Raw genomic sequence first — 27,207 nt, 5'->3', positions numbered from 1 at the left:
AATCTTTGACATTCGGGAGATTAGAGACCCAAGTATACCATCCAGCCTCTCCTCGCTGTGTTTTGCAAACATCACAGAAGAACCCTCGGTGTGGGGCAACTCAGTTGTCTTCTGCCCCCGCCTGGTGCATGCTAGGAGGAGCCCAGTTCTTTCTTGGTTCGAAATTGTTTGCTTTCGTTTCCATGGGTCATTCACTGACGTGGGGAACCCCACCACCCAAACACCCACACCTCAAGATCTTTCAGCTCTTGGTGCTGGCTGGCCTTTTCTACTTCTGTTCAGGTAAGCAACTTTCAGAAACTTGACTGAGTCCACTGCTTCAGGGTTTAGAGAAAGGAGATGATGTTCTCTGTGCTGCCACCTTCTGTCACCCTGAGAGCTGGAAGGGACCTTCAGGGTATTTCAGTCCATTTTAGGGCTGAGAAAACTGAGGTCTAGGGAAGTTACAGGATCTGCCCTTGATGACACAGCAAGTCAGCAGCCAAGTTACCTCAAGAACTCAGACCTCAGAGGAAGGGTAGGACAGTGCTATTTTAACAAAACCATAAAGCTGATTCAGAAGGACAGCTTAAAGTTGTGTCCTTCCATGAACACGAGGTGCTCATTTACATTTTGTGATATGCTAAGGGCATTGGCCCTCAGGCTCTGGTTTCCAAACTATATTTCTGTGAGACAACACAGCTAAAGTCTTCTGCTTCTAAAATTGAACAGTGATGGCCTTTCCAGTTTGAACGGGGAAAAGAAAGTAGTTGAGGCATATACAGTAATCCCCTCTTATTTGAAGTGTTGCTCTCCGCGGTTTCGTCTCATATCATCACAGAAGGGGGAGTACAGTGCAATAAGATATTTTAAGAGAAACTACATTCGCATGACTTTTATTACAGTATATTGTTATAATTGTTCTATTTTATTATTAGTTATTGTTGTTAATCTCTTACTGTGCCTAATTTATAAATTAAACTTTCTCATAGGTTTGTCTGTATAGGAAAAAACATCGTATATAGAGGGTTTGGTCCTATCCGAGGTTTCAGGTGTCCACTGGGGGTCTTGGAATGTTATCCCCCTCGGATAAGGGAGGACAACCGTAATCTTCTTAGTGTTAAATTTTCCTCTTAACATTTATTTTTATGCTTTATGTGCTGATGCCCTTAGTCACACTGGCATTTGACATTAAGTGGTATCAGACTTAGCACAAAATTATATCGTTAGTTATTTTTAATTTACTACGTAGGTGTTTCATGTATGTCCTACAAAGAATATTTTGACTTCTAGAGGCTTGTGTCCCAGCTCAGTGCTGGACTTGGGGGGCTGTCGGGAAGGGTGGGGCTCATCCTGCTGACAGGAGGGTTCTGACTTTTTTTTAAAGTCAAACCAAACAAAAGATCTGCTTTCTGCTGAGCAGCAAACCCCCTGGTTTCCCCAGAATAAAGAAGAGGCTTTGGCTCCAGCCCGGTTTGCCAGTCTGCTAAGAGCCGAGTATCAGGGTCCTTGTCTTAGAGCTCCTTCCCTAAAACACATCTGCACTGCAGGCGTCACCTGGAATGTCTGAGGCGGGAGGGAGGGCGGAGGGCGGTGCAGGGAAGGGAAGAGGAGCTGGGGCACACAGGTTACCTGGCTGCCATGGTACGAGTTGTTGCCCATATGTTTTACATTGTTGCTGAGCCAAGAGAACCAGAGTGAAGTTTCACAATTTACACATCAGATTTTCTATCTATTTCACAGTTATATTACATTTCCAACAGTTACAGTTTTCTTCTGGAAAGCTAGGGGAGCACTCCCAAACTAGAGTCTTCCGGGGAGTCTAAATGAGTTAAACAACATTTAGAAGGAAATGTATATGGGCTTCCTAGACGGGGTGTGTGTATGTGTAAGAGAGAAACAATAAATGAGAGAACATATAAAAAGAAAATGAAAACCAAGGCTTTAGCAATTATACCAGGAAAATTAGTCAGAGGCAAATGGAAGGAGGTGATCTTTGAGCTAAAGAAAGATATTTAGGAAAGCACCTTGTTCTACAGCCATATCCAGATTTGATTGTTGCTGTACTGAGTCAACAAATTAATCCATGAGCTTCTTATCTCCAAACACCTACTATGCATCAGGCAGGCCTTAAAAACTGAGCCTGGGATTCCTGCCCTCAAAGAGATTTGCGTATGTTAGTTGGAGAGGGCAAAACTACCCCCCAGGAAGCAAGTGAAGTGCAGTCAAGTGCCCAGTCTTGACTCTTAGGGCCCCAGGTCTGGGAAGGGCAGGACCAGGGCGGGCTGCAGCAGCTGAGACCAGCTTTATGGTGAAGGGTGGGTGATCATTTATTAATTCAATAAATATTGAGCTTCTCCTATGTACAAGACACTTTTCTTGGTCCTGGGGACAAGTGGTGAGCAAAATTGACACGGCTTTTGGCTTCATGAAATTTATGGTCATTAGGAAGAAGATGAAAATTAATCAAATAATCACTCACGTGAATATATGACCAACAAACACTGTCTTTCCCTGCTGGAGGGGAGAGTGGTGAGAGTGAGCTGAGTGAAGGCAGAAGGAGCAGTGTGTGAGGGAAACAGAGGAGCAAGGAAGTACAGATGGCCAGTGTGGGGTAGTGGCGGGGAGGGACCAGACGCCATGGGGCTTGAAGAATGTGGTCAGGAACATTAGTGTTATTTGGAGGGCACTGGGAAGCCATGGGAGGGTTTTAATCAGGGGAGTGACATGGTCTGTACCAGAGCTGCTCACACTTTAGCTATACATGCCAATCACCTGGGGGCCTTGTTCAAATGTAGTTTCTAGTAGTTTCTAGAGGATTTTTAGGGCAGTGAAAATACTCTGTATGATACTATAATGGTGGATACATGTCGTTATACATTTGTCAAAACCCATAGAATGTACAACACCAAGAGTGATCCCTAATGTAAACTGTGGACTTTGGGTGATGATGTATTAATGTAGGTTCATTGATTGTCACAATGTGCCACTCTGGTGGATGTTGATGGTGGGGGAGGCTCTGTGTGTGGAGGGGAGGGAGTATATGGGTATTCTCTGTACTTTCCATTCATTTTGCAGTGAACCAAAAATTGGCTTTAAAAAATAAAGTATATACATTTAAAATAATGCAGTTCCTGCTTAGGTGGGTCTGGGGTGGGACCTGGGAATCTGCATTCTGAACAAGCACCCAGGTGACGTCGATGCCACTGGTCCACACACCTTTAGTTTGAGTAGTAAAGCTCTAAATGACATTTTAAAAAACCGGAGTTGCCGAAGCATAAAGAATGGCTTGTAGGGCAGCCAGAGTGATTGTGCAAAACCATCAGGAGGCTGTTTTCATAGCTCACAGTATCTGATGACACGTTTGATGAAGAGAATGGAGTCGGCGGGAGACAGATGGACTGGAGGGTGTGTGTGATGTAGAATTGATGGGGATTTGCCAGACCGGCGTGTAGATGTGAGTTGTGTGTGATCTGTGGGAGACAAGACGGGGTGAAGGGGGCGGAGTACGGTTACAGAGGACTTTGTTCCAGGGCAGGGGATTTGTCACACTACACTCTCCTCTCCTGCCCTGGGTCACTTCCACCCGTCCCCAGCCATTGCTGTCCAGGACAGGTGACGTCTCTTTCCTACACAGGGTGGGACCAGCTGGGCCCCTCTCCACTTCAAGTTTGGTCTGTGGAGGCAGAAACGCTGGACTCACATACCCCAGAACCTGGTGGTTGTAGGGCAGAGGGTCTAACAGGGTAGCTCTTGGAGGGGCCCACGTGGGCAGCTTTCCCTCAGACCTCGGGTCCTTTCGGAGAGACCCAGCTCTATGGGGAGGGGAGAGGCCTTTGGTCTGACGGGGACAGGGAGGCAGGGAAGATGTTGGCCAGTAAGTCCACGGCATGAGGAACACTGAGCTGGAGGAAAAGAGAACGTCCTCAGAGTGCCTCCACAGACAGAGCCTCACCCCCACCCCATGTACTGTCCAAATGCTGCTGGCCAAGGCGTCCCACAGGCCACGGTTCTTGCCGTGACTACCCTGATATCGGCTATTCAAGTTCCTGAGCATTTTAAAGATATAAATCCTGTTTAGCGACACACACAAAAGTAAAGATCAGATTTATACAGAGTATATAGGCTGGGCCTAAAGAGGAGAGAAAATCGGGAGCAGTGCGAAAAGCAGGTGACGAGTCTCAAATCTGTCAGCTGCTGGAGAGCAGATACCTCTGTCCTCCTTGTGCGCCCAGCACCCAGCCCAGGGCCGACACAAGCCCCGTGGGTGCTGGTTCACTTAGTCAGAGGCACTTAGAAGTGTCTAAAAAGGTCCCTTCCATTGGAAGGATATACACAGACCATTAATAGCAAATCTCCTGGTGGTGGGATTATAGGGGACTCTTACGCTTCTCTGTGTTTTCCATTCTTTCTAAATTGAATGTGTTTCTTTTAGAGTCAGGGAAAACCTATTTAAAAAGCACATTTAAGTCCTCAGTGAGATAATGTACATCACAGCACGTGGTGATTGAAGCTGCTGGACCCAGCTGATTCTTTTTTTTGTTGTTTTTTTGTGAGGAAGATCAGCCCTGAACTAACATCCATGCCAATCCTCCTCTTTTTGCTGAGGAAGACAAGCCCTGGGCTAACATCCGTGCCCATCTTCCTCCACTTTATGTGGGATGCCGCCACATCATGGCTTGCCAAGCAGTGTGTTGGTGCGCGCCCAGGATCGGAACCCTGGGCCCCAGCAGTGGAGCATGCGCACTTAACCGCTACGCCACGGGGCCAGCCCCACAGCCAATTCTTTCTCCATTAGGAGAAGTGGTGGCGCAGCCCTGCTGACCGCTGCTGAGGTTCAACTCCGAGGAAGGGCACTGTGGCCAGGCTGCTGTGTCCACACTGTCTCCCGCCGGTTTGGAGGGATTAGGGGAGACTCATGGCTTCCTAGATTGGGTTTTTTTTTTAAGCTATACTTTAAATTTTATTATATTTATTATTGTATCTCCCAATTTTCCTGCTTTTTTTTTTGCAATGGTGTAAAATTAACCATTTTAAAGTGTATAATTCAGTGGTTTTTAGTGTCTTCACAATGTTGTGAAACCATCACCACTATCTAATTTCAGAACATTTCCATCACTCTAAAAATAAACTCCATACCCATTAGCAATCACTCTCCATTTCCCTCTGCCCCACTTCCTAGTAACCACTAATCTACTTTCTGTCTCTATGAATTTGCCTATTCTGGACATTTCGTATAAATGGAGTCCTACGATATGTGGCCTTTTTCACTTAGCATAATGTTTTCAAAGTTCATCCATGTTGTAGTAAGTGTTAGTACTTCATTCCTTTTTTGGCTGAATAATATATTCCATTGTAGAATGAGTTTTTTAGAGGCACATCGTTTGTCTAAAATTAGTGGCTTCTACACTTGTTGGCAAAAAGCTTCCTCCCCTAGGTGTTATCTGTTGGGAGTTGAAATGGTCAAGGCAGGAAGCTGGCAGAAGGGTCAGGGAAGGCAGGTGCTGGGGGAAGTGTGCCATGCCAGTGGGGCAGTTTACACACAATTTCCCAGAAAGATGAGCAGAGTCAACTTCTGTTTCTGCTTTCCCTCCTCCTCTCCTCTCATAGCCCCTGTGCCTACCAACCTGTGCTGAGTAGAGGCAGCTGATGGGTCCCCCATGCCACCTGTGGGCACTTGACTCAGTCCAAGTGTCAGCCAGTTACCATGGTGATTCTGGCCCCATCCTGGGCGTGATTCAGCAAACCAGTTGCTGTGCATGAGACAAAAAGCCCCATTTAAAAAACTTGTATGGCATTTGACAGTTAACAAAGCACTTTTACATCCGGGTATCATACGATCCCCGTGATACTTATATGAAGTTAGTAGGGGAGATAGTATTATGCCCATTTGCAGAAATTACACCTGAGGCCCAAGGAGGTTAACCAACTTGTTCAAGGTTATAATCCTCATATGCAGCATGTAGAACCAGATCTCCTCTCCTAATGCCTAGCCATGCAGTCAGCAAATATTTATTGAGCACCTACTATGGGCCAATCCTTGTTCTAGATTCTAGATATGGCAATGAACAAAACAGATAAAGCCCTGCTCTCATGGCCCCTAAGTAACTACACATGTAAATATATATTAGCTGGAGACAAGCTTGAAGAGAAATAAGTAGGGAAAGGGACTAAAGAGTGGCAGGATGGGTGGGGTCAGAGTGGATGGAGTCAAGTGACATCAGCATCATGGCGGAGTCAGTCGTTCCCTTTGTCTCTCCCCTCTAAGTAACAACCAGTCAGACATCCAGTGACCAACAAAGGACTCCCTTCATAGCACACCAGAATGCCTGAATGATTCATGCATCTACACATCTGAAGGTGGGGGGACTGGACCTCCAGGAGGCAGTGGAACTAGGAGAGCAGCTCCTTTCCTGTCCCCCGGCAGCAGCAATCCAAAATGTGGACCCTCACACCGGCGCACACGCCAGCAACCACAGGCTGCAAGGGCAAACACGGCTCTCATGGCTTGGCCCCTCCCCCACCCCCAACAGTGGCAGGCAACGCACATGTCCTGAGGCCCCAGGACACAGTGGAGCCGGCAACCCGCCCCCTTCTCTAACCCCCTGGCAGTGATGCCAGTCTTTCCAGCAGTGGGACTACATCCAAGGCGTGAATTTCCCAGGCAGGGGTGGGGTCCCCTGATCCAAGATTCCAGAGCAGAGCATCAGTGAGTGTACACCAGCACTGGCAACCAGAAGCTGTGGCCCCTGCCCCTCTCAGCAGTGGTGGGTGGTGCACAGGTCCTGAAGCTTCAGGACAAGGAATGGTGCCAGTGACCCAGACCCCCCCTCCCCTGGCAGTGGCACTGGTCTCTCCAGCAGTGGGGACAACAACCAAAATGCAGATTTCACTGGCAGGTGCAGGGTGCCCTCACCTGAGGTCTCAAAAATCTCACTAGTGGGTGCCAGTGACCAGAGATTGCAGGGCCAGCCACAACATTTGCAGCTTAGCCCCTACTCCTCACCCTGCAGTGGCAGGTGGCACCTGCAACCTGAGGCTTCAGGAACCACAGCAAAACCTGAGACCCAGCCCCCAGTGGCAGCACCTCTGACACCGGCTCTACCAGCAGCAGGGGCTGCATACTGGAACCCAGGCCCTTGACAGCAACAGTGACACCTGTGCCCCTGGTAAGAGTGCTGTCAGCACCCCCAGATAATCCAGGAGCAGCAGTGCAGGTGGTGCACAGGGCAGCAGCACCCGAGCCCATGGCGAACCCATGAAGAGTGAGTGGGGGAACACAAGACCTGGGTGACCCTGGGAACAGCAGAGTGCATACAGCCTGGTGACCCCGGTGGCAACACCTGATACTGCAGCAACATCATAAGCAGCAAGGCACCAGCAACCTCAAAGGCACAAGCAGCACAAGGAGGGCACACGACGCCTGTAGCAGAGGCAATGGAAGGTGGAAAGTGAAAGATCTCAAATACAACCAGAAGCAGCTCAGAACCAAAGTAACCAAAGCCTTACCCAAATACGAAAGGTGGTTACTACCAGAAATGTGCCAGCAGAGGATCCACTCATCGAACACCATGAAAAACTACAGTAACACAGCAGAACAGAAGGAGAATGATAGCTCTCCAGAAACCAAACTTGAAGTCATAGATTACAATCTGACTGACAGAGAATTCAAAATAGCTGTCGTAAAGAAACTCAACGAGTTATGAGAAAACTCAGAAAAACAGTTCAATGAGCTTAGGAATAAAATTAATGAACAGAAGGAGTGCTTCACCAAAGAGATTGAAGCTCTAAAAAACACCAAACAGAAATTCTGAATATGATGAACACAACTAATGAGATAAAAAAATGATGTAGAAAGCATAAAAAATAGAGCAGACCTTATGGAGGAGAGAATCAGTGAGCTCGAAGATAGAAACCTAGAAAAGATCCAGGTGGAAGAGGAGAGAGAAGTAAGATTTTTTAAAAATGAAGAAATTCTTCGAGAAATATCTGACTCAGTTAGGAAAAGTAACATAAGGATTATAGATATCCCAGAGAGAGAAGAGAGGAGAGAGCAGAGACCTTATTCAAAGAAACAGTGGCTGAGAACTTCCCAAACCTGGGAAAGGAACTGGACATACAAGTACATGAAGCTAATAGAACTCCTAATTACATCAATGCAAAAAGACCTTCTCCAAGGCATATAATATTAAAACTGTCAAAAGTCAATGACAAAGAAAAAATATTCAGGGCAGCAAGGTGGAAGTAAATAACCTACACAGGAACCCCCATTAGGCTTTCAGCAGATTTCAGCAGATAAAGAACTCATACAACTCAACAACAAAAAAAACAAACAATCCGATCAAAAAATGGGCAAAGGATATGAACAGACATTTTCCCAAAGATATACAGATGGCCAACAGGCACGTGAAAAGATGTTCAACATCACTAATTTTTAGGGAAATGCAAATCAAAACTACAATGAGATATTACCTCACACCTATCAGAATGGCTATAATTAACAAGACAAGAAATAACAAGTGTTGGAGAAGATGTGGAGAAAAGAGGACCCTCATACACTCCTGGTGGGAATGCACTCTGGTGCAGCCACCATGGAAAACAGTATGGAGAGTTCTCAAAAAACTAAAAATAGAAATACCATATGATCCAGCTATTCCACTACTGGGTATTTATCCAAAGAATATGAAATCAACAATTCAAAAGGGTTTATGCACCCCTGTGTTGATTGCAGCATTATTCACAATAGCCAAGACATGGAAGCAACCCAAGTGCCATCAATGGATGAATGGATGAAGAAGATGTGATATATATATATATATATATCTACACAATGGAATACTACTTAGCCATAAAAAAGACCAAATCGTGCCATTTGCGACAATGTGGATGGACCTTGAGGGTATCCTGCTAAGCAAAATAAGTCAGACACAGACAGACAAATACCGTATGATCCCACACATATGTGGAAGATAAACAAATACATAGATAAGGAGAACAGATCAGTGGTTACCAGAGGAAAAGGGGGTGGGGGGAGGGCAAAAGGGGTAAAGGGGCACATATGCATGGTGATGGATAAAAACTAGACTATTGGTGGTGAACACGATGCAATCTACACAGAAACTGCAATACAATAATGTACACCTGAAAGATACACAATGTTAAAAGCCAATATGACCTCAATAAAATAAAAAAATAAAATTAAAAGAATTAAAAAAGAGAGAGAGAAAACAAAGAATAAAAAAAACACAGAGGATGGAGTCAGAGAAGGCCTCTCTGATAGGGGACACCAGAGCAGACACCCGAGGGAGGTGAGGGTCTGAGCCATGTGGATGTCTGGGGAAGGCGTTGGTAGCTGTCATGGGCCAGGTACTTTGCGGGGTTTTATGTGCATTACCTCACTGGGATTCTCATGCCCACTTTGTGAGGTAGGTGTTGCTATGTGCCATTTCACAAATGGCGACGCGTGCTTGAAATTCCACTAGGTTTTAGGCAGTAATGCTGAGAATTCAGGGCCCTGACTGTCCCCTCTAGGGCCACCCAAGCGGACAAAACCCTTCAGGGACCTTTCAACTGTTTTCCCGTAACAGTCTGCATATAGCAGAGTCCCTGAGTAGGAAAGCCGGGTCCTGGTGGGAAACTCCAAAACGCCCAGAAGATTTTGGTTCCTCTTTTCAGTCTGGTTCTTCCTCAGCACGAGCATCTGGGCAGGGGACCTCACATAGGAACGATGAAAAGCCCATTGATGGCGTGTTGCTGACCTTTAGAGAGACACCCACACTTCTCCTCAGATGGCTGGACAAAAACTCCTTAAGAACCATCATGGAAATTAGCTCATTTTCAGTTAAGATTTCTCCATTGTCACCATATGTCAAAATCAGTTAGAAATCCTGGATTCTTTTTGGGTGGGAACAAACAGACTGGTGGGGAAAAACCCTATTATTTAGGACCCCAGATGAGTAAGCTGCTTTCTGTCATCGTGTCTGTCCGGCCCAAAGCAAGACCAGACGTAACTCCTGTCAGGTGTGTGACATAACCCCTGAGTGAGATGAAAGTGACCAGAGGGTAGAAGAGGAGGGTGAGGGGAGGGAGACAGAGGAAAGGAAGTTCTTACAGACGTCCTGCTATGTACCAGGGACTTTTCTATTTATATCATTATGTTGAATTTAATTTTACAAGGATCCTGAGAGACAGGATCATACCCTTTTTATAGATGAGAAAACAGATTAAACAGTAAATGGCTGAGCTAGAACTAGAAACCAAGTCAGTAGGAAGCCATAGTCCATGCTCCTTCTACATATCATTTTGCTTTCATTGTATCCCTTTTTAAAGAGAGTTCGGGTTATTTAGCTATTATATGCCCCTCTCAAGTATATGTTTTCATTTCTTCCCTCTTTTCAGTTATATTCCCTAAAGCTGGGACTGGCAAGTTTTAGCACAATTGACAAAAGGGGTGCCTTAGATCATTCTGAATTACCTCACATTGCTAGGAAAGTACCCACCGTCACAAAACTCTCTTCCTAAATGCTGTGGCGGGGCCACATCCAGTCTGACGGAGGCCTGGTGAGATAGAGAGGTGCTGGTGCCCCACGATCCTGCTGTCCAAAAAGAGAAAGTGCCTGGAAATGAGATCCTCAGACATGGACCTCCCCAAGGGACTGTGTGTGGCTCCAGGGCATACGGGGAGGGGAAGACACAGCATGGTAGCATTGGGTGGGCTGGGGAGAGGGTAGCTGTGAAAGATCTTGGGGCTTAGGGGGACTCTGCTTTTAGGTCAAGCATAGCATGGGAAAAGTGACTATGGCCTTATGACCCAAAAAATCAGAAAATATAGTCTGACAAGGGATTTTGGTGCTACTGATGAGTGCTTAGGAGCTACAAAGAGATGGAATTTGGATGCTGAAATGTTGGTATTTCTCGGATATACTGATGGGAAAAAGGGCAGAATGTTTTAAGTGGGGACCCTCTAGCAAAACTAGACTTTAGGTCAGGTGATTGCAGATAGTCAAGAGAGCTAAAAACAGGATATAGATCCATTTAGGGTAGCTGAAGAGGGCATAAATGGTCCAGAGGTACAACCAAGCCTTGCCTAGTGGGGATGAGGGGAGTCATTTCAGCCTGAAGTCATGGGGTCAATCAGGCCTGGAAGGAAAAGGACTCTATTTTTCAAAGCAAAAGAGCTCAGTGGTGGGTCTGGCCTGGGGTGCAGGCAGTGTTGGCTTACTTATTCTTGAACTGGGGCCTAAAATTGGGGAAACCAGTAAACAAGGAGAATGGCCTGGAAAGCCTGGGCCAGAAAGTATAAAACTGGGGCAGTTTCCTTTCCCGGGCTTAGTTTCCTCATCTGTCAAATACAACCACTAAAATGAATGATCATGGAAGTCCCTTCGAGATCTCACGTTCCATAACTATGACTTCCATATCCACCTGGGGCTGAGCACATTGTCTACCCATAGTTGGCGCTCATATGTTAGTCTCCTCAAGTCCCTCTTCTAATGGGACTAGCGGACCTTCTCCCTTACTGACCACCCACAGATAAAGAAAATGTGGTATACTCTACATACAATAAATATATTATTCATTATCATCATTATCATTCCTTAAAAAGGAAGGAGATGGTGGCACATGCTAAAACGTGGATGAACCTTGAGGACATTATGCTAAGTGAAATAAGCCAGTCACTAAAGGACAAATATTGTCAGATTCCATTTATATGTAGTATCTAAAGTAGTCAAATTCATAGAAACAGAAAGTTGAGTGTTGGTTACCAGGGACTTCTGGGAGGAAGAAAGGGGGTCATATAATTGTACAGGGTTCCAGATTTGCCAGATGAAAAAGTTCCAGAGATCTGTTTCACAACAATGTGAATATACTTTACACTACCGAACTGTTCACTAAAAAATCAAACTGAACTCTCTGATCATGCTTAGTCACCAGATACAACACCCTGAGTTCTGTTACTGCCAGCCCTGAATTCTTGTTTGTGCAGGGATCTGTATTTAATAAATATAAAATCTTGTTCTGTTTGCTTCTCCTTAGGCATCATCCAGGTAACCAAGACAGTGAAAGAAATAGCAATACTGTCCTGTGATTACAACATCTCCACCGATGAACTGAAGAGCGTTCGCGTCTACTGGCAAAAAGATAACGAAATGGTGCTGGCTGTCATTTTTGGAAAAGTGCAGGTGTGGCCCAAGTATGAGAACCGCACCTTCACTGACATCACCAATAACCTGTCCATCGTGATCCTGGCTCTGCGCCTGTCGGACAATGGCACGTACACCTGTGTCATTCAGAAGAATGACCAAGGGTATTTCAGACTGGAACACCTGACTTCAGTGATGTTACTGGTCAGAGGTCAGTGGGATTTTCTGACCTAGCGGCAGACTCTTGATGCCCTTAAAGACATACTCCTATTGATTTAGGTGGAAATTTTCCTGAAGCGGGATGTATCTCACTTCATTTCTTAAGGTTAAATGAGTCTCTAGTTTTACAATAAACCCTAATTGATTTCTCAAGATGTCCTGGAAATACCTATTACTGTGCGTTTCTTGCACTTTGATAATCTAAGTTCATGACCATCATCCTGGGGCGCTACAGTGACCTGAAGTGCCTTCTGAATCATAAGGGGACGCATTTGATCTGATGTAGCTGTACTCTTAACTGCACTTGACCCAGTAATATATTCTTGTGAAAGTATGTTGAAAGGTGTAAGAGCAATGCAGGCATAAGTATTTTTCAAATAGTATTTGAATGTCTATTGATCTGCCTATTGCACTATTATATTTATTGTATATTTGAAGCTCTCATCTAACAGTCATTCCTGCAAAGTTAGATGTTGGGGAGCTGGATGCATAATTTATGCCCGCCAAGGAAAGAAAATTAATTCATGAATCAAAGTCCTATTTATACATCTGTGAAGGGCAAGCATTTCTTATCTTGGGTAGGAAGGAACCTGACCTAATCACAGGTGATAGGACTAGAGGATACTGATGAAGCCTGAGCCTCCTGTTGAGAAATTACAGCCCTGGGCCACTCCCTCATGCTTGAAATTCAAACACATTTCTTTTTCTTCCTGGGCACTTAAGCCTTTAGTGGAAACCAAACCTCTTAATAAGAGATAATGTTTAACCTTGATAACAGAATGTAAGCGGATCCTTAGTGAATTTCTTCACTGTTCTTCCCTGCTTTGGTCTTTAGCTATGTTGAATCTTTAGCTGTAGCATCCACGTCACACCTAACGCTTAGCAGGTAAGCCAAAGTTACACGGAATTATCTTAAACCTCACTCTGTGTATTCCCTACTCCTGGAGAGAGCAAATGATTATATGGTGGTGGGATTTGAGGGGTTCTAAGAAACTCGCCTCCTCCAAAGTTCTGACCTGCATTGATTCCTGGAATTCCCACTATTATAGCCTCTCCTGCTGGTTTCAGCAATTTTCCCCCCACAAGATCCCTGTTAAAAATGAAAATGTGTTACCTGCGGGAGGTGGCACCCCAAACATATTAGCTTGTATTAGTTAATTACATTAGATATATAGTCAATCTTCTAAGAATACCCAGAGAGAAGTAGACTCAGGACGTGTACATTTTGATAGAAAGATAAAGAAGAAAATCCAGGAGGGAGAAGAGGCAGAATTTCAGGCAGGGCCGGTCTAGTAGATTACAGGAGGAGACCAAGGACAGCTAAAGGGGCAACAGGAGAGTGCCGGGGGCCTCAAAAGGGGGGACGGGGCGCCAAAATCAGGTAAGGGAAGACAGAAAGGGAAACTCCACCTGCTTCATTTGACCCAGAACCAATTCTGATTTTTCCAACTGAGTCCGTTAAAGCAGTGCTTCTCAAATGTCGAGGTGCCTGTGACTTGAGGATCTCTTTAAACTGCAGATTCAAATTCAGCAGGTCTGGGCTTGGATCTGAGTTGTCGCACTTCTAACAAGCTCCCAGGTGATGCCTGTGCTGCTGCTGAGGGCCACCGTTGGAGAAGCAAGAAATTAAACAATCTCACAGATGGCTAGGGTGACCAACTGTCCCAATTTGCGCAGGAACTGAGGGGATTCCTCAGACACAAGGTTTTCAGTGCTGAAACTGGGAAAATCTCAGGACAAGTTGGTTTCCCTACATTTGCCTAAGATTGCAAAATGATACAGTATCAGCATAGCAGTATATGAAAGCCTCCATTAACCAGCACATTTGAGGAGCTAGCTTACTAGTTAGCAAATTTACTAGGTTAACAGATTTTTACCTTTCCAAAACATGTGCACCTCTTCCTTTCCTAGTAAGATATTCTTACCCTACCCATTAAGAGTGGCAAAAACTTGGGTTAATTGGTTAAATGAGATAAAAAGGAGTAATTCTTTGATGATTCACTGTCTTGCAAGGCTTCAGGAGCTGTTACTTTAAACAGATCACCTTATAGAAGGGATCGGAGACAGAGCTGAGGCTGTTCTAAGCCCAGCCAGACCTTGAAAAGATGATTTTTAATACAATCTCTGGTATTGGTGGCATTCTTGCAGTTTAACTATTTCTCAGAAAAGCAGTGCAAAAACGAACATGGGTCATAATTTAGGATATGAGTTACTTGGATTTGTTATTCCAGGTTATAACACATGACATATTGATATTGTAAGAAACAAAGAGAATATTCTTTTTTTTAATTTATTTATTTTTGTAAGGAAGATCAGCCCTGAGCTAACATCCGTTGCCAATCCTCCTCTTTATGCTGAGGAAGATTGGCCCTGGGCTAACATCCGTGCCCATCTTCCTCTACTTTATGTGGGACACTGCCACAGCATGGCTTGACAAGTGGTGCGTCAGTGCGCGCCCAGGATCCAAACCTGCTAGCCTCGGGCTGCTGCAGCGGAGTGCGAACACTTAACTACTGTGCCACCAGGCCGGCCCCCCAAGGAGAATATTCTTAATGTCAGCTATCAGTGTAATGATTTGATCTTATAGGATAAATTAAAGGAGTAGGAAATAATACTGTCCACTAACAATGGCTTAGGAAAATGTCAAACAATTTAGGAATAGAGTTAATTCAAAAAAGAAAGGTGGCTTCACCTCCGACCAAATCCAAGTTTTTCCTTTTCTTTGCAATCGTAATCACTTGTCATAACTTACACTATCCTCTGTTATTCACAGTGCTAGCAGGCAGTGCTGGAAGCTTTCACCTGGCCACTTGATTAAAACGAGAGAACTGGGGCGGGCCCGGTGGCGCAATTGGTTGAGTGCTCGCGCTCCGCTGTGGCGGCCTGGGGTTTGCCGGTTCAGCTCTCCGGCGCGCACTGACGCACCGCTTGGCAAGCCATGCTGTGGCGGCGTCCCATATAAAGTGGACGAAGATGGGCATGGATGTTAGCCCACGGCCAGTCTTCCTCAGCAAAAAGAGGAGAATTGGCAGATGTTAGCTCAGGGCTGATCTTCCTCACAAAAAAAAAAAAAAAAAAAAACGAGAGACCTCAGCTAAGAGAGGATAAATTTAAGACCCGCATGAGTCAGGCCATTAACTACCTTCCTGTGTGTCAGGCTATGTGCTACCTGATTCATAGTAATAATGTCATTTAATTCTTACCACCCTGGAAGGCAGGTATTGTTATCCCCATCTTATAGGTGAGCAAACTGAGACTGAAAGTGGTTAAGTAATTGGCTCAGGTTAAAAGGCAATACTGGTTTTAAAACCTGCTGTTGATGACCACTAGACTATAGTACAGCTCTCTGTGGGACTCAGAATTCTGAAAAGAAAAAAAAAAAACATGTGGAATGAAGTATGGGAGCATGGAGTCCCCACGACATGCGGAGAAGTATAAATTCTTTAAGTCTAAGAGTACGTGAGGAAGAGGGAGGGGAGCTTTCTCCCGTGTTCTCCGCAGTCAGTTCACTGTGCTTTGCTTTGTATATACTTTAGTATCTTATCGAGGGTCAAATACACAAACGAAAGAGAGCCTCACGTGTCTTGGAAGAATGCCAGGAAGGCCTCTCTGTCCTTTTACGGCATCTCAGAATAGCGAGGGCATCAGTAAAGTACAGTGGTTGAGATGACAGGCTCAATATTGTACAATTTAGACTGTCATTTACCTGATTAAAAGACTACTTTTGAAAAAGCAAGGGAATGCTAGACGAAATTGAGTGTAGTGGCTACCTCGGGTGTGGGAAGTAGAGGACAGGACAGGTGAGACCAGGCAAGTAGATTTACCTAAGTTACTCTCAGTGTTGTGGTTCTCAAGTTGGATGGTGGGTTCATAAGTGTTTATTGTAGTTTTAATTAATAAATAGATAAATAGAAGAGAGCCACTGGTCTACCTCAAATATCAGGAAGAAAGGAAAGAAAACAAAGTAGGAGAAGGGAAGAAAGGGAAGGGAAGGCTCTGGTATCAGAAAAGCTTGAATTCAAATCCCAGTTCTGACACTTACTGGTTGTGATTTCTCTAGACCTCAATTTGATTATTTATAAAAGGGAAATTGTATTATGTTAAATCATATGAAGTTTCTGATAGGTGACCTTTTTTGATCTACAGCGTACCTTGTAGGTTGTTGTAAAGATGAAATGGGGTTATGTCCAGACCTAAGAAATATTAAGAGCTCAATCAATGTGGTCTATTATTTTTCTCTTCACCTCTTAACAAACACAACTCTGGCAATATTTATTCACATGAATCTATTTCTTTGCCTTTCCCTAGTAAGTGCCCTCCTAACTCCATCAAAAGTGATGAAGAATTGATATAACCAATTCAAACCAAAGTTAGTCTTTGAATTATACATAATTGTTAACGACTTATGGGAAGTTGCAAATTATATCTCATTTTTTCGTTCTTACTAAAGCTGGATAACTTGCTAAAAATATAAGCTCATACACACACGGATATGTAACGATACGTACTTCTACTTGTTCTCTCTTCAGCCAACTTTCCTGTCCCTACTATAACTGACCTTGGAAATCCAGCTCTTAACATCAGAAAGATAAATTGTTCAACCTCTGGAGGTTTTCCAGAGCCTCACCTTTCCTGGTTGGAAAATGGAGCAGCAGTAAATGCCATCAACACAACAGTTTTCCAAGATCCTGAAACTGAGCTCTATACAATTAGCAGTGAACTGGATTTCAATGTGACCAACAACCACAGCTTTGTGTGTCTTGTCAAGTATGGAGACTTAACAGTGTCACAGACCTTCAAGTGGCAAACACCACGTAAGTGACATTGTCCTGGGGAGTTTTTACTGTGTAGAATCCAAAAAGCAAATAACAGCCAGATGTATTTTAGAGTTGTGCATATTGACTTGGATAGTGTTTTTTTGCAGTGTTTTTAGACAGGCAAATAAAATGATAAAGTGTTACTGTGACTTACTAAGGTCACTGTACAAGGTGTGACTATAATGTTACTAGGCTAATTTTATTTTCTTTAATGAACATTCTAAAATTTAGACATCAAAATAAGTGCTATGCATTAAGTGTAGTCATCTCAGGAAGTTATTGTAACAATATTGTTAGTATTGAAAGCACTAAAATTTGTCCTTCTTTGGAATTACCCTCAGGGCTTTGGTGCTTTCCTTTTGGGCACCCCCTCCCCATGGTCCCATGGTGTCAAGTCATTGTCTTGTGTGGGTGAATGTGTCTTTTAAGAACTCCTGGTTCATTCAGAACCAAGTGTGGTGAAGAAGGTGAATGACAAACTACTTGAGGACAATGCCTGAAAAAAGAGGTCACTTTTGACCAAATACCATGACCAAAAACTTTATCCAACAGATAGTAAACTTATAGAATTTTCTTTCCTCCAGAGGTGAAATCATTTGAAAATATAAAATGGAAAAAGTTGGGCTTATATAAATTTATGTGTGTTAAACCCTTAATGGGTTATTATAGAAGAACTCAGATACTGGAAATACATGTCTAACTTGAATGACTGATTATATGGAGGACCACCAGGCCTCCCCCTACCCCCAGCCCCACTCCTAACAATATGTTTTGGGGCTGCATAGTAAGAAACAATACACTGAGTTTGATATACAGTGGTATGTAGGTATAGAGTCTAATATATAATGTATAGTATGTCTCATGTCTTACTCTTGTCTTGCAATAGAGGAAATATTTTAGGTGGTCTAGTAGTAAATTCTAGTGAGTTATTTGCTCTAGATCTTTCCATAGTGAATGTATTCTTTAATTAGGTAATGAGATAAAATTTCTTGGGAAAATTAGTTCAAATATAAACCAAATTTTGACATGATTTTATTGATAGTCCAAACTCATCTCTCTCAATCATCTTTTACATATTTTAAAAAATGTATTAAAATGAGATTTGAATCATATAGTAAAGATAGTTTATTAATTCAGCATTACTTTTTAATTTACTGATATATGATTATTTAACCAATTTTAGATTATCATGACTAAGGTGGGGAATAGTACACAAATCAGTAATAGCAGCTTCAAGCATACTTTGTTTTTGGACAGTATTTATATATGGAATATAGGTATGTATTCTAGGACAGGGGTTGGCAAAATTTTTCAGAAAAGGGCCAGATAGTAAATATTTTAGTCTTTGTAAGTCATAGGATCTCTTGCAAGAACTCAATTCTGCTGTTATACCATGAAAGCAACCATAGACAAGACCTAAATGGCTGTGTTCCAAAAAAATTTTATTTTAAAAAATAGGTCGTGGGCCAGGTTTGGCCTATATACTGTAGTTTGCTAATTTATAGAAAATAGAATGTAGCCCTTCAAGTAAAAGGATGAGCTATAATTTGAAGACGATTTAGACTGCCCAGCTTTATCATCTTTTCCCTCGGATGCCTTCTCTCAATTCTTTCTTCGCACTAAGGATAACAGAATTCCTTTTCAGGCTAACTCAAAACACTAGCTCTTTGCGGCTGGCCCTGTGGCTTAGCGGTTAAGTGCGCGCGTTCCGCTACTGGCGGCCTGGGTTCGGATCCCGGGCGCGCACCGACGCACCGCTTCTCTGGCCATGCTGAGGCCGCGTCCCACATACAGCAACTAGAAGGATGTGCAACTATGACATACAACTATCTACTGGGGTTTTGGGGGGGAAAAAAACAGGAGGAGGATTGGCAATAGATGTTAGCTCAGAGCCAGTCTTCCTCAGCAAAAAGAGGAGGATTAGCATGGATGTTAGCTCAGGGCTGATCTTCCTCACAAAAACAAAACAAAACAAAACAAAAAAACAAAACACAAGCTCTTTGCACTATTTGGTCTACATTCACAATGTTTAATGGAGAGAGGATTGAGTGTATGTGTTTATTCCATCTTTGTTAAGTAGTTATCACATACCAAGCATCTTACTAGGTCCTCGTATTGTCTCTATGGTCGGAGAGCTTTAGTGTATAAATACTTCAAATCTCATTAATTGAAATGCAGGCATCATTTAGAGTCAAAAGCAAACAATGCATTTGTGGGTGGGCAAGGGATGACTGCATAAACAAATATAAATTAGTTGTGTAGTTCACAGAAACGTTACAAATCAATGTGAGTAAAGCTTTACTATGTAAATATCCACTCTAAAAACCCCCAAATTTATTAATTAAACAGATTGGGTCTACAATTCTTTTAGTCTGGGCCTGCCAAATTTGTTAACCCTTGATGTCCTGGAAGGCATATGAGTGTGTAGAATGGGGCAGAGTCCCACTCATGGTGTCTAATAAGCTCTATGAGCAGATGTCCTCACATAAGGATGCACTTGGGATCCTGGGTCTGCCCTGTGGCACATTACCAGGTTCCTAATAGGCATCACGACAGAGCTGGCTTGCTGCTACTGATTCCTCCTTCTTTTGCTCACACACACATCTTCTTCTTTCTAGGCTAAGTGAGGCCTGAGGATGGGTGGGGAGTGGCCTCTGAGAGGAAGCCAGGAGTCGGAACCTGTGAAACTTCTAGACTCCCAGGATAATAGCAAGAGCTTCTTTGTTATTTTGGGTGTCATTCTAGTCTGTAGAGGCCAACCCTGGTAATCACTTGATGTTTCCATGCAATCTGGTGTTTAGAGAGAAAGAAAAAAACTAACATTCTCTAGTCTCTAAGTGGTAGGTGCACCATGAAAAAATGTGCATTTTAGAATGATTACTGTGGCAGAAGCTGTAGAAATTATTAGAGCCTAGGAAACCAGAGGCAAAGAGACCAATATGGAGGCTACTGGGCGGGAGATGAGAAAAACTTAAACTAAGGTAGTTGCTGCAAGAGATTTGGGGAGAAGGAGTCAACTGCAGAGATTCTGAATACAGAAGAGAAAGTCCATGGGAGCCTACTGAGCAGCAAGCACAAAGACAAGCTTTCCCTCTTATTTGGGTAACTAATGCTGTTGCCATTCTCTGAAATGGGAGAATATAGGTGGTAGTATACTTTGGAAAGAGTATAGTGAGTTCAGTTTTAATCAAGTGGAGATGCTGGCATCTAACCATCTAGTCAGCAGCTGGAAATTCAAATCTGGAGCTCAGAAATGAGGTCATAAATATGATATACAGATTTAGAAATCAGATGGTATTCAAAACTTGGGTGTGGATGAGCTCACCCAGGAGGACTAGGGCCAATGCGAAGAGAATGGGACCACAGATGGAGCCCTGGGGAACAACAATATTGGAAGGACAAGAAGAGGAAGAAGAGCCTATGAAGAAAACTGAGTCACAACAAACAGAAAGAGAAGAATGTGGTATCATAGAAGTCCAAGGAGGAGAAGGTTTCAACTGGGCCAATGCTGATGAGAAGTCCAAAAAACTAAAGACCAAAATTTATCCACAAGGCTGGGTAATCAGAAAAAGAAAACAAAAAAAACAGTAAGTTAGTAAGTGTTCAATATTTATTTGTAAGCCATTCCAAGAGAAATCAGAAGACGGTGAGCTGCTAATATTCCTTTTAATTTGTGTCCCTGCCCTCTCTCCAGATGTCATTGCTAACTACTCCTCAAAGGGGTTGAAGAATAAACGGTGTGGCTGCTGCTCCTGATCAGGAGGGACGGACAGCAGTGCCACGTACACCTCTCCACTCCCCACCCACATCCTTCCTCGTGTCCCCTGCGTTCTCTCTGTTCCCTGTGCTCTACAGCTGAGAGCCAGTTTGTAGAGCTCTCCTCCAGGATGATCCCACTTAATACCAGGCCAAATCCACTCTCAGTTTATTGCTGGGCCTCTTCTATCCTCCCAGAAGCTCTAGGCTGGATGGTAAAAAATGTGTATCTGAAAATGAATGAAAAGCAACTCCTGTAGCTTTAGGCAGCTACTGTGAGGGGTGTGTGTATGTGTGGGTGTGTGGGTGTGTGTGTGTGTTAAGAGAACCTGCTAAGAGAAAGGGAGAAGGCATGACAGAGCTGGAGAAAGAAAAATAAGGTATATCCAGAACGCGCCATCAACTAATTATTAGTAGCAACACATAGTAATATCAGCTATAAAATTGAGATACAAAGACAAGATAGCTTTTCAAGTATCTCCTTAGAATCTTTTTCCATGCCAACTTAACTCAGTAAATGCAAAGTTCACATTTTCTTTTTCACATTCAATGTCTGACATCTGGATATTAGTTGCCCAAAAGTATGTGTCTGATCAAAGAGTTAGGCAAGAAAAATACTAGCAGCTGCGTTTTGGAGAGCTGACCAGGCAAAGAAGTGAAAAATACTCTACAGTTTTGTCAATATAAGGGGCATGGAATGGGTATCAGGCAGTTGGAAACACATTAGAGCTGACGCTATTCTTTTTCCTCCACAGCCAAACCAGAAGTTTCTTTTCCTAATCAGTCTCTGATCCGGACCATTATCCCAGTCTCCGTAACTGGGATTTTTGTAGTAATCGCCGCGCTCATCACATGCCGAAGATGCCCGCCCCGCAGTAAGTTCTATTGTACTACCATCACGATCTCAGTTCCTGGAAGCCAAACTTCAGTCTGGTTCAGCATCTCTCCAAGGTTTTAGCCCATTCTCTTCTCATTTTTGGAGCAAGTCTATGGGAACTTTTGTGTCTCCTTTACTTGCCTCAGCAAATTCTATTATTCACTGGACAGACATGTCTTGGGCACCTACTATGTGCCTGGCACTCTGCTAGGCACTGCAGTTACAAAGGTGAGAAATCACTGCCCTCGAGACACATTCTAGTTTAATCCTTTTATTTTTCCTCTAACTTTATAGTATTTTCTTGGAGACACTGAGACTTGCTAACTAATTTGAAAATATTTCTGATGCAAATTGATATTCTAATTTTTAACTTGGAATTGGAGGAAAGGCAGAATGACAAGATTTGGGGGGCAAGAATCATTTTTTTGGAGGAGGGTAAGATGCACTAATGAAGTTGAGAAACTACATGACCATAGGTGATTTTACCAATTCTCAATTCGTTAGAATACATTTTTGGATGAAAGATCAGGAGTGGTTGAGGAAAGAAGAAATATATAGGATATTTTTTCCTATGAATTTAAATTTTTGGCCTTCCACATAAGCTAACCCCAATCTCTGTAATTAAATGAAGAGGAACTGCTGGGCCAGAGCTGAGGCCATAGTCCCTATGAAGGACATCAACCTTTCTTGGAGTAGAAATCATGTACACTGAGCAAAGAACGTTGGAAGACCAATATCTGCTAATTTTCCCAACATTCAGCACAAAAAATGTCCAAGCTCAAGGAAGTCACTAGAGACTCTTTGCTCTGAACAACTCACCCCACAGGTAGGATAAAGAGGTCTAGTGGGATCAAGGATGTTTCTAACACAGCCTGGCCAGCCTTACCCCTGTAGTTCACGGTTTCTCATTCTTAGTACTATTGACATTTGGGGCCAAATAATTCTGTTTTAGGGGGCTGTTCTGTGCATTGTAGGATGTTTAGCAGCATCCTTGGCCTCTACCCACTGTATGCCAATAGCATCCCTTGCCCCAGTTGTGACAACCAAAAATGTCTCCAAGCATTGCAAATGTCCCCTGTGGCCGGAGGTGGGGGTGGCGTGGCATAGGAACAACCCCCGGGTTGAAAACCACTACTTTAGTTCTAAGCCAGTGTGAAGGCTTGCTGAAATATATGGGCACAATTTAAGGGAAACTTATCTAAATTGTTATTGTCTGTGCTTGTCTTCAAGGACCTGCTGCAAGGAGACAGAGAAAGAAGAATGAGGATAGCATGGAAATGGAAAGGATCTCCCCTATCTACAGAGGATCTGCAGAATCATCGGGCTGAACAGAACATCCAGAGGTAGCCTCCTTTAGCTCTTCTCTACCAATGTGGGATATATGAGATCTTGTGGATCATGAGGCACAGTGTTTTCTTCCTCTCAGTACCAAATTTAAGATCTTTTACCTAGTATGACACTTTCTCAAAAACCTCATTCAGATGATTGGCATCTATCTCCTTTTTCCCCACATACAATTTGCTTATTGTAACCTCTTCCTTTGCTGTGCCATTCTGCCATCTTGAAATGTTCCCCTCTTGTCAGTCGATTCAGTGTCTTTCATTATCCATAAAACACTACTTTAAGTTCATCTTGAAGTACTATTCCTGGGCTAATCCCTTATCCTGATCATTCCTTTTTCCCTGTATCCCTCAGTACTGATGGACAGACTGGGATCACTTGTAGGTCGCACTGTACTAACTCAGTAACATTCTCACGGTCTCTCTGCCACGTACTAATAGTCATCCTATCGACCCAATCACAGAGCCAAATTTCATAAAGAATTACTTCTCCATGTCATTTTCCCACTCAGAAACTCAGAAGAGACCCCAGTACCTACAGGAAAACCTTCAAAACTTTTAACTTTCCATGTTCCTGTTGATCTCTTCAGTCTAAACACCCCCAGTTCTTTCAGTTGCTCTTCACGTGGCAGTTTCCAGCAGCTTTGTGTGAACACACTCGATGTCAGTAAATGGTGTCCAAGGCTTTAGATCTGACTGATTCTACATACAATGGGACAATTACTATCCAGGGTCTGGAATGTTCTTTCTGTTAAGGGAGCCTAACACAGCATCAGCTTGTGAGTCACATGGTTAACTTATATCACTTTTTTGCTATCCTAAAATTGCCAGGTCTTTTCATGTAAGAGAAACACTGGAACACTGTAATCCAAGAGAGTGATATCAGGTCCAGTGTGGTTGATAGCCTTCCATAAGCAGTTCAGTTTTGACTTATGCAAGTTAGGGTGACACCAGCCTAAGAAATGAGAGTCTGCAGAGTCACCTTTAAAAATAAAATAAAATGAAATATAAAACTTAGGATTTATATAACAGGTTATGTTTTGCAAAAGCATTATTTCATTTTAGTCTCATAAAAATTTCTATGAGCAAGATCTTTCTGTCTCCATTTTATGGGTGAGAAACCCGAGGCTCCCAGAGGTTGAGGGATTTGCCTAAGGTCAGACAGATAAAGAGCAAAACAAGGACTCAAACTGGACATGAAGCTCAGGTCCCCTTCTTGGCACCATAGCAGCCTGCACATATTTTCCCCACGACAGGCTCTCAATTTCCTTCCTGTTTTCTTTTCATTTCAACTTCTTGCTCACTCTTCAGGATGCCCTTTCTGGGATGTCCCCTTCAGTTCTGCAATTATCTAGAATCTCCTGGACTTTCCTTCTATCTTAAAAGTCATCTGCTCAGTTGGCTGATACTTCATAATGAAGCCACGAATCCAGTCTTCTCCACGAAGCCTTCGGTGGCCATCTCGTCCAGTTCAAGCAGTTCTGCCTCTGAAGTGCTGTAGCAATGCTTTCTCCAGCACATCGCATTCTACCCTAGGTTGATTTTCATGTGTCATGGCTTATATTCGCTACCAAATTGTGGGTTTCCTGAGAAGAGCAGCCATGCCTGATACCTCTTTGTTGGCCCCACATCTAAAAGAGTGCCTTGATCAATAACATTTGGTTGTTTGATGATGGCTGGTGCTTAATATTTGCTGACATTTCACACAGTAAAAATTGTCAGGCTTGTCCTAAATTCTCTCATAATTAAGACTTCCCTTTATATTCTTTAGCCATCAAGATTAATATCTACAATGTTACCTCAAGTTCGGAATACTCTTGCGATAAAAAATATAAAATTTAAAAATGCTTTTCTCAGGTCCAACGTCCATCTGAGATTCTTCTTCTTGGAACTTCCTCAAATGGCCAGGATTATCCCACCTTGCCCTTCATGTATCCGTTCTCTAGAAGTCTCTTCATTTCAGTGGATTTGCAGAAAGTGACGAGAGGAGTATAGTGGGGACAGAAGTAGTTGTGGTGACCTTGATCAAGGAATTTGGAAAAACAGGATTCTTTAGACCTGGAAGAGATATTAGAGAATACTAGTCTCATTAATGACAAGGAAATCGAGGCCCTGGAAGGTGACCTGAATTGTAAAGGCCAAAGCCAGAATCCAGATTTCCTGGCTGTGGTGCTCTTTTCCTCCATCAATCCAGCCCTGTACTATTAACTGGTGTACATATATGTATATATACATGTCAGTTACAGTGCTTCTGGAAACAGAATTTGTCTGACTTCAGACACTTGATCTGATGCAATACTAGAAAATGATTTTATGTTGTTGTTAAAGGCAATCTAATGTTAATGTGTGGGAAGTATGTTGGTATGTATACCTATATGAAGATAATGGAAATATTATTGGTGTTTAGCCAGTATTTCATTTTTCATTGTGTTCTCCTCTGTTGCTCTCCCACTTCTCCATCAGGTTCAGGAGAAAGTAGATCTATCTAAAACTAATTTCCTCTGACATGTAAGATTAACGACTTATACACCTCAAAGCAATAGTCAGGTTGGAGAGGGATAGTTTGGTTTAACGAGTCACATTCTACTGGTTCATATTGGACTGATAATCTCCCTAAATGGCTTTATGCTAGTTTAACTTCATTTGTAAAACATTTATGAGAAAGTTCTCATTTAAAATAAGAAGTTTTTATTGTGTATGTACTAAACAGTAAGCTGTCTTTAGAAGAAACTGATTGAGGTAATGAAAACAGGATTCCATAGGGATTCCTTAGATCCCTAAAGTGGCTTTTCCTCCTTGGCATTTCTGGATCCTTCTGACATTAGCAGAGAATTGAAACCAAAGAACTGGCCAACTGCTGTTCCTATGTTACTTGCTCATGACTCCTCTTTCTCTGAAATTGCCTTCCACACTCACTGGACCAGGAGTGGACCTGACTTAAGCTGGGGCAATGAGACATTCTCATCTGAAAATCTGGAGTTGGACAGCAAGAGTTGACCAAGTTTCTCAAATGTGGCTAGATTTAAAACATTTAATTTTGGTAGCTATAAAGGAACTAGCTTATGCTATGGAACAGAAGTACACTTTTAAATGGTTGCTCTCAGAACAAAATCACTGAAGAAAATAAAGGTAGGGGACTGACAAGAACTTAAAGCAAAGAAACAAACAAACAATAAAAAACACAGGAGTTGCTGCTTTTAGTGAAGATTCATAATCCTTAGATACGATCAAAAGGAGACTTCAAGAAGTAATTAGCCACAAAATAGGGCAAACCTAACACACAGCTTATTTATACTTTAAGTATGTTAAATTATTGTTTATTACATTTAATAAATGTGTTAGCACTGTTTTTTCAAAGAATTTTATTTTACTTTTATTGTTCTAATATTTTTGTGATACGAATAAAATTATTTTTAAAACCAACTATCTAATATTATATAACTTCTAGTTGAAAGATTTAATCAATATGTAGATGTGAATAAAACAATAAACAGATTGCCAATTTCTCAGCAATTTATGAATGGGATAATTAAGAAAAACACGCTTTATGGAGTGTGGTAATAACATGTAAATCATGGTGAAAATATACTGGTGCAAAGGTCTCATAAGCTTGTTATATAACGCCCGTGTGCGTTACATAGCCAGGGCATTATTCTATGCTTTACATGCATCATTTCATTTAATACCCATTTTTTTTTTTTTAAAGATTTATTTATTTATTTTCCCCCCAAAGCCCCAGTAGATAGTTGTATGTCATAGTTGCACAGCCTTCTAGTTGCCGTATGTGGGACGCGGCCTCAGCATGGCCGGAGAAGCGGTGTGTTGGTGCGCGCCCGGGATCCGAACCCGGGCCGCCAGCATCAGAGAGCGCGCACTTAACCGCTAAGCCACAGGGCCGGCCCTTAATACCCATTCTGAGGTAGATACTATTTCATTTGACAGATGAGTAAACTGAGACTTAAAGTAAAACAGCTTTGCTATACGTCACCTGGCCGTGAGGTCACATGGGTGAGATTCCAAGCCAGTGGTCTGCCTCCAGAGCCCATGGTTTTAGCTACTACACTACATTGCTTCAT

General features: G+C 42.9%; 1 protein-coding gene across 1 annotated transcript; it reads left to right on the top strand.

The window, feature by feature from the left end:
* On the top strand, positions 1-26,635 carry CD80 (CD80 molecule). Its single transcript, XM_058555848.1, has 6 exons — positions 1-282; positions 12,016-12,333; positions 16,871-17,155; positions 21,670-21,789; positions 23,022-23,134; positions 24,989-26,635. The coding sequence occupies exons 1-5, from the start codon at positions 129-131 to the stop codon at positions 23,117-23,119; spliced, it is 975 nt and encodes a 324-aa protein (XP_058411831.1). The 5' UTR covers positions 1-128; the 3' UTR covers positions 23,120-23,134; positions 24,989-26,635.
* The last annotated feature ends 572 nt before the right edge of the window (positions 26,636-27,207 follow it).

The sequence above is a fragment of the Diceros bicornis genome, chromosome 15 (genome assembly GCF_020826845.1).
Source record: "Diceros bicornis minor isolate mBicDic1 chromosome 15, mDicBic1.mat.cur, whole genome shotgun sequence".
Lineage (NCBI taxonomy): Eukaryota > Metazoa > Chordata > Mammalia > Perissodactyla > Rhinocerotidae > Diceros > Diceros bicornis.
Note: the sequence above shows the minus strand (reverse complement) of the source record. Positions and strands in the feature narration are given on the sequence as shown.

Coding starts and splice junctions, on each gene's coding strand:
- CD80 (XM_058555848.1), top strand. CDS start 129: ATGCTAGGAGGAGCCCAGTTCTTTCTTGGTTCGAAATTGTTTGCTTTC. Junction 283..12,015: donor CCTTTTCTACTTCTGTTCAG/GTAAGCAACTTT, acceptor GCTTCTCCTTAG/GCATCATCCAGGTAACCAAG. Junction 12,334..16,870: donor AGTGATGTTACTGGTCAGAG/GTCAGTGGGATT, acceptor TTCTCTCTTCAG/CCAACTTTCCTGTCCCTACT.